At 38.2% G+C, this 11,221-nt stretch overlaps 1 protein-coding gene across 4 annotated transcripts in view; it reads left to right on the top strand.

Moving 5' to 3' along the window:
* Positions 1-4,532: 4,532 nt before the first annotated feature.
* Positions 4,533-11,221, top strand: part of ampd3b (adenosine monophosphate deaminase 3b) — a 33,403-nt gene continuing 26,714 nt past the window's right edge. For 3 of the 4 annotated variants that reach the window (XM_088340474.1, XM_088340476.1, XM_088340475.1), the window contains exon 1: positions 4,539-4,605. In XM_088340474.1, coding sequence (XP_088196600.1) covers positions 4,548-4,605 — 58 coding nt within the window. In that variant the 5' untranslated portion in view covers positions 4,539-4,547. Of the gene's footprint in view, positions 4,606-11,221 lie in introns of all 4 variants that reach the window. The other variant, XM_088340477.1, reaches the window with a different exon arrangement.

The raw sequence follows: 11,221 nt of genomic DNA, 5'->3' as shown, positions 1-11,221 counted from the left end.
GAATTTACAGCAAATTTCAAATTATTAGTTCAAGCCATAAAACGATTACATCACAGTACGACCATTTACAATCCTATCGTCCATCAGGAGAAACAAAAACATTTGTCCGGGGAGGGGAACCATCTTGAATTAATTACATGATAGCAGACTATCGCAGGTGTCTCTCTTTTAACATGGATTTGATGTCACATTAAATCTATATAAAAAGATAAAGTAGACTCTTTGCAGTAATTTACCATGAAATAACCAATCCATCTGTTTAACTCCCCAGCAGTTGAGAAGAAAAACACCTAAACTGTACTATCATCGGAAACGAAAAATTAGGATGCTGATCTTGATTAAGAAACAAGTCTTTGTTCGCTTGTCGTCATAGTTACCAAAGTATCGCAAGTGACTTAAAATAGATCTGGTGTCAAATTGAATTTATATAATGAGTTTAATTATGATATTTGATACATTACATTAATCTATCATAAAAGTACCATTCAACATGTCTATTTCAATTTAAGGAAAAACTTACTTTTCAAGACAAAACGCATTCTGTTTAATCCTCAAGATGGCGCCAACGCTACCACCATTACCACCAGAAACAAAAAAAAACAACTTGCCCGTTGAAGGAACCATCTCGAATAAGAAACAATGATGTGTTCGATTTATCCTTAAAGTTAGCAAAGTGTAACAAATGTCCCTCCCATAAAAGAGATGTCTTTGTCAAAATGAACCTTTGTAATGACTTTAATTCAGAAATTGGCTTGTGAAAATCGAATCTAAAACGGAACAGTACTCCTTCTGATACACAAGATTGCGCTAAACCATAAAAAGGCGTATTTATTATTATTATTATTATGATTATAAATGTTTTACCCTGTTCTATTGTATTTAAATGTGCTATGTGCTTGTATACTTAACATAAACTGCATTGAGTCTTTTTAACCTAACTTCAGTGAAGTATTTCATTTATGTAAAATAATCCTTGTTTTTTTATTCAGAACTTTTGTGAGATAGCTACCTGTTTTCAAACGAAGTGCCCGTTGATTGTATCTTGCAAGGCTACCATCTAGCGTTCACGTTACAGAAGTGAAGTTTACTTGTTGATAAACTGCATCTCTTTGTATTTAAATGTATAATTATTTAAAGGGTCCATTTTAGCTCATTAAAAAGAAATGAATGCAACAATATGTCATTTTTTTCTGCCAGTTTGACAGAACTAAACACTATGCAAGAACAACAACAACGGAAATGTCTTTACGCGTAACTGAATTAACGCGACCAATTGTGGCATGGATGGACATCACGTGACTCATGCGGTAAAGTCCAAAATGGACGTTTTGATCCAGGAAGCATGCGTCAGTGACCTCAAACCAAATTACTTTTAAAATATTGTTATAAGCCAGTAACTTTTCATATGTAGTTTGGGGTTAAGTCAGGTCAAGGTTATGTATTTATCTTAATTATACAGAGCAGAAAGCCCAGCTAAGATATCGAGAAAGTGTAGTAAAATAGTAAATATAGTGTATTCTTTGTTGATAATTTAGCTCATCTCAACACGTGTTTTTTTGTACGATTTTCTTATTTTTTAATATGTATATATGTTTAATATGTATATATGTTATAATCTAAGTTGTAACGCCATTCCAAAATCTAGCGTTACAAAAAGTCAATTTAACAAATAATTAAACCATAGTATTATTACTATAAGTAATTTTTTGCGGGCTGGAGCGACATGGACAGAAAGAGTACAGTAAGAATGTTGCAGATAATTGAAATTAAAAAACGAACACTTAATATTCGTATACTTGTGTGCATATAAGAAACCATAAATGAGTATTTGTCTTATTTTACATTCCCTCAATTTTCAAACGATTTGTGACGATCAATTTGTAGGTGTGCCCACCACTTGATGGCGCCATCGCGTCCAGTTTCATACGTAAGTTCCTGCAAATATTCAAACCGGCGTTATTTGACGTTCTCTTAATATTGTGATGATTTAACGACTCAGTAAAAATGTAAAAAATATATCTAGTTTCAAATTGTTACAAAGCCCTAAACGTGCACATCGACTTAAAAACATGGGGGCGTGGCCTTGGGAGCCTGTTTTGCATTCATGTGTGTTCATTACAAGGTTCCTGCTCAACTTCCACTATTCGGACTTCAAGATCACTGAGGATAACTACACACAAGTAAGTGCTTTGTTACTCTTTTTGAGTTTTCTTGATCCATTTTCGTCAAGAGTTGTATTTCTCTTCCCCAATAAACGAACTTGCAATACAATATTATGATTAAATGGACTTTATTGCCATTGATTATAAAAGAGTGAACATTGGTTACAAGAAATGTCACTCCAGGATGAAGGGAAAACAGATAAACGAATATTACAATAACTAAGGAATATTTACAAGGTCACGCTTGTAGACGGCATCAGAAACAATGCACAGAAAAGTGTGCAGTGGCATGTAAAGGCAACGTTAAGAAAAAAAATCACCCGGATTAATAAAACATTTCAAAGTTAAAGAAAAAAAGGCTCAGAGAAGTCATTTTTAAAGATTGAATAATCTGTTACACATGGGAAGCAGGGATTTGCCATATCAAGGTGTACAATAATGTAAATTTGGGGAACAATTCTCTCTTTTGAAATTCTTTGAACCTGTATTCATATACTGTAGATAGAATATAAAGTTTGAATACTAAAATAAAAGAAAATAGAGATGATGGTGTATCGAGACCCCCTAACTTTACAGGTGGCTCCGGAATTCCTGTTTGAGAGCCACAGGCCTTCCACTGATCTTGCTTTTTAGCGTTATTGATATTGGTATATTCAAATACGACCAATTTGATCTTTTAAAAAATGGTTGATTTCTAAAGTGATGAAAACTGATGGATTTACTCTAAATAGGTGTCAAAAATACAACTTTGGGCAATTTCATATGTTTTCATAGTCTTGTTTATGTCATGATGACTGATTAGTGGCACCTGTGCCCGCTCGTTGGCGCCAGCCGCTGCGGGCTTCCTGATTCGTTCCGCGTCCTTTTTTAAGCCCTGTTTTTACTCGCCTGTGGTCAGTCCGTCAGCGAACCTTTGTTTCTACAAGGCAAGCACTTTGACCGTTTTTTACACCCGTCCGTTCCTTATCTCCCCGTTTGTCTCCGGCTACGACCTGTTTTTTGACCCCGACCACGTTTGCTCTCCCGTCCCGGCTTACGACTCGTTTTTGATCCTGACCACGTTTTTGCTCTCCTGTCCCGGCTATCTACCTGTTTTTTCCGTCCTCGACAGCGCCATCTCCACTTCTGTATTCGTAACACGATCCGATTGTGTGAGCGGCTCGCTTCACGCGTCCAGCGAGCACCAGATCGCGGTCGCTGCCTTCCTCTTTCTATCAATAAACTTGTGATTAACGCTACGCATTTGGGTACTGATTCCGTCCCGGTCGTGACAGCCACAGGCCTTGCACTAATCTTGCGTTCCAGCGTTATTGATATTAGTACATTAAAATAACTTCCAATTTGATCTTTTAAAACACGTTTCATCTCTAAAGTGATGAAAACGGGAGGATTTACTTTATGTAGGTGTCAAAAATACGACTTTGGACAATTTCACATGTTTCATAGTGTTGTTTAGGGTACTTTGTAAGGGCCATTATATTAAATTGAGAGTTACTTTATTACTATAGTAGTACTTTATATTCCAATTTCTCTTTGAGCTTCACAAACGACCACAGTTCGAATTTCGTGTTCTAGCATATTTGCAGACAAATTTAAACATAATGTTCTCTTCTATTGATGTGTACTATGTTTGTGAAGTTACCCAATGCTAAACCTATTCCACCCTGGTCATCCTGGAAGGCGGATTACCACTTGTGAGGCCCCTTCTTAAGGTTTCTTTTTTCCTCACGCTGAGGTTTTGAGTTTTTTCCTTGCCCGCATGTTGGTTTTAGATCAGGGGATGGTGTCATTGTAATCCTGTGCAGTCCTTTGAGACATTTTTGTGATTAAGAGCGTCACAAATAAATGTGACTTGACACATTGTAAAAAGGACATAAGATGGAACCTGGGGCCCTTGTTGGGTAAAACAACCAAGCTACCAGAAAGCCACTCTAAAATATATAACTTCACAAAAAGTAATTTTGCACCTATTCACTGTTTATCCTGAAATCAAAGTGTCAAATTAAATTGTCTTCGTAAAGTAGTTTTCAGGCAATGAATTGACACTCAACAAAACACTACGTCTTGCACTTATAAGAATCATTGCTTTTCTACCTGACATCTCCCAATTTCCAGCACTGTTAACATTTTGTTATCAGAAAGGGAGGAGTGCATGAGCAGCCTCTTCCTCCAAGACTCATGTCAGGAGCTTACCCCCCCTAAAAAAAAAAAAAAACGGAAATATCTATAGATAGCTTTCTGTTAACGTGACTGAGCATATTTACTGCACGGACTTTCTCCATTTGAGGTAGCACAGTCTGTTGTCGAAAGATTTGTCTGGTGTGTGTGTTACGTAGTTTTCCTGTTGCACTAAGGTTTTTTGGCAATCTTCACAGGTTGCAAAAAATGAGGAGAAGGGAAGCCCCCCTCTGCAAGCAGCAGTCAACTCCATGCCTTGGGAGAGGTTAGTGACATTTCGGGGCTATCAAGAAAGATTCAAAGGTTTATGGGCTTGATTGGAAATGACCAGCTGGATTTCGGCATCAACTACACGTATTGAGTTGGTTCATCTCTTTGTTTAAGAAAAGTGTTAAGAATATGTGTTGAAAATTTTAGATCACCTTATAGTACAACTTGACTTTCTTTTCAAGTGCAGTGCCGAAAAAATATTCTCCCGATTTTGCATATTCAAAGTAATTTTCTCCTAAAATAATTTGAGCTGTTGGCATCAATGCATAAAACTTGCCTTAATGAACAGTGACGTTTTAAGATAATTTCTATTTATTTTTATTAGATTTGTACTTTTTCTGGTTTCTTCATGCACTTCCTGTTACATCAGCATGCATTTTACATCTAAACGATGGTAGAGTTCTGCAAAATTGGTGTCACGCAAGGCGTGAAATACAACATAACATAACATAATTATATCAACTCTTAAATATATCCTGTTTTACAAATTCGGCGATCGCTGGGCAGAAGAAGCGGGGCAGAGAAGTCAGGCGCGGGAAAACAGGAAGCCAGGGATAGACGAGCAGGATACTGGACAGGACGGGACAGACGGGATCGAAATCGGATACAGGATAACGAGGCTTGGGTCAGGGATCGATACAGGTTACGGGACAGACGAGATAGAAAACGAGCAGGATACCGGACAGGACGGGACAGACGGGATCGATACAGGATGGACGGGATCCATAATGAGCAGGATACAGGACAGGACAGACAGAATCGATACAGGATAACGGGGCTTTTATCAGGGGTCCATACAGGTTACAGGATACGGGACAGACGGGAGCGATACCGGATACAGGCTAACAGGGCTTGGATCCGGGATCGATACAGGATCGATCAGAGGTTCGTTGACTGATCGACAAGGAGTGACTGGAAGCGTTGAGTTTAAATTGGAAGGTAACCAATCAGGAAACGAGCAGCAATCATGACAGGTCGCTCACTGTTTATTTATGATACTAGTCTTAAAACCCATTTTTATTCATTGGCTTTTGACGCAACATTAAACTCTGTTCTTGTTTTAATATTTTAATACTTTTAAAATATTTTTTATCATATAAGTTTCTTCTGTTTTAATTATTTTTGTGTATGTACAGCACCTTGTCTTCAGCGGTGGCTGTTCTAAAATGGATTTATAAATTAAGTTGAGTTGAAATTGTAAAATACAAACAAATTAATACTAAAAATTCTCTAAATTATCTGCCAAGGCGTCAAGATTTTTTGTTTTTTGCAATTTGGTTTTCACATAATTTTGGTTAGTTTTAAATTATTTTCCTTATGTTTGCAATTTTTTTATGATTATTTTTCTACTAAATTATTGGCAATATAACATTTTACAAGGATTATTATCTCTATTTCTTATTACATGTTTAAAAATGCTAGTAGCAGAAAACAAATAAATTATGTTAAGGCACAAAAAATAATTAGTTATAATTATGAGTAATAATATAATTGTATTTACCAGGACTCACCATTTTTTGAATCACTACCAGTTTGATATGCATTTCTAAAATAACATCATATCATATTGTGAATTTCCCTACGGGGATGAATAAAGAATCTATCTATCTATCCAGCTGTCTATATTATGTTATTACTATGTCATTGCCAGTGGATTTTCTAGAAAATTACAATTACCCATTATTATTTTTGGAACGAGTCCACAAGCTACTTGGGTGTACTTAGGAGGCTATCGGGGGCCTCTGGGCAACACCATGGTGACCCCTAGTGTATACAATACAGTAATATAACTATATAGGTCTATATAGAACCTGAATAATCAATTATTGAAAAAAAATACTGAAACTTGAAAATAACTCAATACCAACAAATCAAGAATCTGAATTTTAATCAACAAACCATTGCAATATTTGTCTTTGTTTTAATTGTTTGGTGGGAAGGATGCTATAGGAGCATTATCAACATCCCACCCAATGACTTGTTAGCAGGCATTCAACGTCTATTTATATCGTCAAGCTGACATTGTTTTCTGCCGACCTGCTCTATATGAGGTGGCTAACGTTCGAACTTTAAATGAGCATGTAAACCCCTCGTGAACGTGTGCAAAAGAGGGCGGCAGGTAATGCCAGACAAAACAGTTGAAGTGATATGAATCCTAAAGCAACTCATGTAGACTAACAATTCAGCAATACAGTAATCCCTCGTTTTTCACGGCGGTTGCGTTCCAAAAAGGACCGGCGCAGACTGAATCCACGCAGTAAAAATCATAATGTGTTTATTAAAACCTCATCAAAGAACAAACCTTTTTTACATGCTTCAAGCATTTATTTAACAAAAGAAATCCTGTACTTTATCAAGGTTTTTTCTTTGCAAATAACCTTTGTACTGTCAAATTATGATTTTGAAAATAATCTTGTTAAATTGCACTATTATTCAGGACACGACCCACTTTACATCGAATAATATTGTGTCGCCACCTTGAGAATGTCATTCGGTAAAAAATGTGGCGTGAAAAGAGCATCACAATCAACAAATGAAAGTCTTGTACTTTATATCAAAAAAATACATATAACCTTTTCACTGTCAAATTACAATTTAAAAAATAATATAGCTACACTACTAATGTAAATTGCCCTATGGATTGGTAATCTGAAATATGGTTGGTGAACTCTTTTGTGCATTTGTGCTGTCACGGCCGGTATAAGCGGGGGACCCAAATGCGTAACGTTTCACACAATGCTTTATTAAGGGGATAGGGGAAGTCAGGGCGAGAAGAAAAAGACCGCAATCTGGTGCTCGCTGGGCAGGAGGAGCAGAAAGCCCTCGTGAATGAAGTGTGGTCGAAGACCGGAACAAGTCGGGTAGCCGGGACGTGCGGGAAGCCAAGGATCGGGGATCGGTACAGGAAACAGAATCAGGATACAGGTAGCCGGGACAGGAGAACGGAGCGTGGATCGGGGATCAATACAGATAATAGTATCGGGATACGGGTAGCTGGGACAGGAGAAACGGAGCTTGGATTGGGGATCGATACAGGAAACAGGTCGGGATCAAAACCGGAGCCAGAGTCAAAAGTAATTGCCTTGCATGCGCTGAAGTTTGCAGACAGACTGACCAGGAGTGAATGAGAGTGATTTGTTTAAATAGGAGGGGAACCAATCAGGAAAGGAGCAGCAGCTTGAGCCAAACGAGCGGGCTCAGGTGAGGGCAATGGGCAAATCATGACATGTGCGGATAAAGCAGCTTTGTTTTGGAAACCTGATTTATGCAAAAATCACAATTTGGCTTAAAAAAATGAGTAATGCACTTATGTTATTAGTGTGATGATATATTATTATTGCATTTTTTGCCATTTTTGTTTGGCAAGCCATGTTTAAAATAATTAAATATTAATTTTGAACGTTTCAAACGTATCCACTTTACTTCAGGTCATATTTTGTTACCATCATATAGACATTTTAGAAAATTGCTTTTAGTTCAGCGTGTTGAGAAGTCCAACTTTGTTGGCAGTTGAAAGCATCTTCCTCTGCCTTTCTGTGCTTTTGTGGGTCCAGAGTGTTTTGTTGACATGATGGGTTTTAGAGAAACTGGAAAATGAAAAACTTTTGCACGTAAGTAATGTTGGGTTTTCAAACTGTTTTACATGCGTGTAGAACTTAGGCTGTAACGTTATCGATGCCCAGGCAGAAAAGCGGCGGGGCGACTGTTTAGCCAATCACAAAGCAGAACACAATGCAGCGATGAATATCTGTAAAGTTGTGAAACCGCAGAGTAAACTGAGCTACTGCAATGGATTACTGTAAAGCAAAACAGAAGCAGTTGAAGTGGTACAAATAGTGAAACAACTCAAGTAGACAGACAATTTAACAATACATTGAATCTGCTCGTACGTATTGTACCACCTCTTGCTCACCAAAACGCATTCACATTCTTTGTTTACAAACTCATTAGCCTTTTTTTGCCCTCCTTCGTGTTCCCAACCCTGCTTGTGACACCGCTGCCCTATTTAGATGCCCCTTGTTGCCATAGCACTCACTGCCTTAATATAGAGACGTGTGGATGGACGCTCCACACAACGTCTGCATTACTGCCGACACCTTAACGCGTAAACAGGCTAGCCATTAAACTCAAAATCAGACGAGAGATAGCGGGCCCGGGAGAAAGAAGGCGTGAGCTCCGGGAAGCTAGCGACATTTTTTTAGAAGGGGGCAAGCGGCAACGACAAAAGTTTTCAACCACAGGGGTGAAGGAGTACGAGCAGGCAGCATGGCAAAGGCCACTACTGAAGGTAGGAAGCAATCCCATAAGGCCTTGGAGAGACATTTTATAAAACATTTAAAATAAATTAAAAAAACAATTACATTTAAAAAAATGTATATATATTTAAGACAAATGAATGAATACAATTCTGTAATCCCTTTTTTGTCACAGTTAAGGGGGAGCAGAACCCCTAGGATATGCAAAAATCTGCAAATTTGGCTTTATAAGTGATCAGCAATAATGGATTGGTTTTAATAAAACGTGGATCCAAACCACGATAATAATGAAAATGTGTAAATAGTAAAGATTAACCATAACAAAGATAAAAATATAATCTAGATTACTTAGTAAATCCCGATTTGTGTGTGTGTGTTTCTGACTTTCAGGCTATGAAACGGCTGAACTGATTTTCGTGAAAAATTTACAGTTTTACTATGGGCCTCTGCGAGTGTCTTTAACTGTTTCGTGCCAAGGCAATCGTAATAAATATCAACAAAACCGCTAAACTTTTGCTTTTGTGTGGTCTGCTTTCATGCGGACTCTAATTCCCTCTCGTCGCCAGATTGGGTACTGCAGCTCCCGACCACTCCAAGCAGCCGAATCTTCTATCGGCCCAGCAACGCAGAGTCATTTTGCTTGTAAAATATTAAACTACTTACTGTTTATCTGAGCAGCGATTCAATGGCAGAGACGTAAACCCTTCTTGAAGATCACTAAAATTTTCCCTCTTCAATCATTTTTATAATTTCCTTCCCCTTATCACTAACTTTCTTGGGACCCATTATTCTTGGCGAAAAAGGGCAATAAATCGCACCAAATCACATTCAATTCTCAACACATGTTGTCAGACTGACGATCTCTCTCGAATTGATCGTAACCGACCAGCTATCGTAGACAAGAGGGCCGCTCATATCATTAGGCTGTGATAGGGTTTTCAAGCTCCGATTTTTTGTTCACTAACTTTCTTGGGACTATTTCTGGATAAAAAGACAATGAAATGCACTAAATCACATTCAATTCTCAACTTATGCTGTCGGACTGATGATCTCTCTCGAAATGATGCTAACCGACCCGCTATTGTAGCCAAGAGGGCCTCTCATATCCCTCGGCTGTGATTGGGTTTTCAAGCTCTGATATTTTGTTCACTAACTTTCTTGGGACCGACTATTTCTGGATAAAAAGATAATAAAACACACTAAATCACATTCAATTCTCAACACATGTTGTCGGACTGACGATCTCTCTCGAAATGATGCTAACCGACCAGCTATTGTAGACAAGAGGGCCGCTCATATCCCTCGGCTGTGATAGGGTTTTTTCGAACTCAGATTTTTTGTTCACTAACTTCATTGGGACTGACTATTTCTGGATAAAAAGACAATAAATCACACTAAATCACATTCAATTCTCAACACATGTTGTCGGACTGACGATCTCTCTTGAAATGATGCTAACCAACCAGACTATAGTAGCCTAGAAGACCGCTTATAACCCTTGGCAGTATTGAGGTTTGTTTGAGTTCCTATTTTTTGTTCACCAACTTTCTTGGGACCGATTATTCCTGGATAAAAAGACAATAAAACGCACTAAATCACATTCAATTCTCAACACGTGTTGTCGGACTGACGATCTCTCTCAAAATGATGCTAACCGACCAGACCGTAGTAAGCAAGAAGGACGCTTATAACACTTGGCAGTATTGGTTTTTTTTTTTGAGTTCCTATTTTTTGTTAAAATACCGAATAGTCTATCAATTACTCAAAAAAATGTACCTGAATGTGATCATTTTCTTTAAACTGAAGTTCCCAGTTATACCTTTTTACTACGACACCGTGTCAGTTGTCTGCCATGTTTTAAAGATGTGGGTCAAGGTCGAGCGAGGAATCGCTCAGCTGTCGCTTTGAAGGCCTGGACGGCAAGCACGCCAGGTCGGCAGCACATAACAAGATATAAAATTACGTGTTAGCACACGGTGCGTCTATGGCGGGTTCTCCCGGGTGCTCCACAAAATGCAGTTTAGGTTCCCTAGGTCGAGCCAACTCAAGATTAACATCGGCTGTCCCCGGTGGCGTGGGATTAAGCTCAGTTTCAAAACAGTGGGAAGAAATCTTCAGGCCAAAAGGGCTTGAGAACGAAAACTATAAACTATATTTATAGACGTTTCCACTGATCTGACAAGGGGAAATTATGTTTTTATTTCCAAGACAAGCTACGTTTGATTGACAGCAGTGGACTCTGACTGAGACTGTTTACACGATAACGAACAAGGGGAAAAAAATTCATAAAATAATAGAATAATCTAGTATGACACACTGGATTATCAAATCACAGAATATAGGCGATCTTGGCGA

Source organism: Urocampus carinirostris, chromosome 7 (assembly GCF_059441175.1).
Source record: "Urocampus carinirostris isolate Australia breed hairy pipefish chromosome 7, RoL_Ucar_1.0, whole genome shotgun sequence".
In the NCBI taxonomy this organism is placed as follows: Eukaryota; Metazoa; Chordata; class Actinopteri; order Syngnathiformes; family Syngnathidae; genus Urocampus; species Urocampus carinirostris.
The sequence above is the reverse complement of the archived record's forward strand: the minus strand, read 5'-3'. Positions and strand labels throughout refer to the sequence as shown.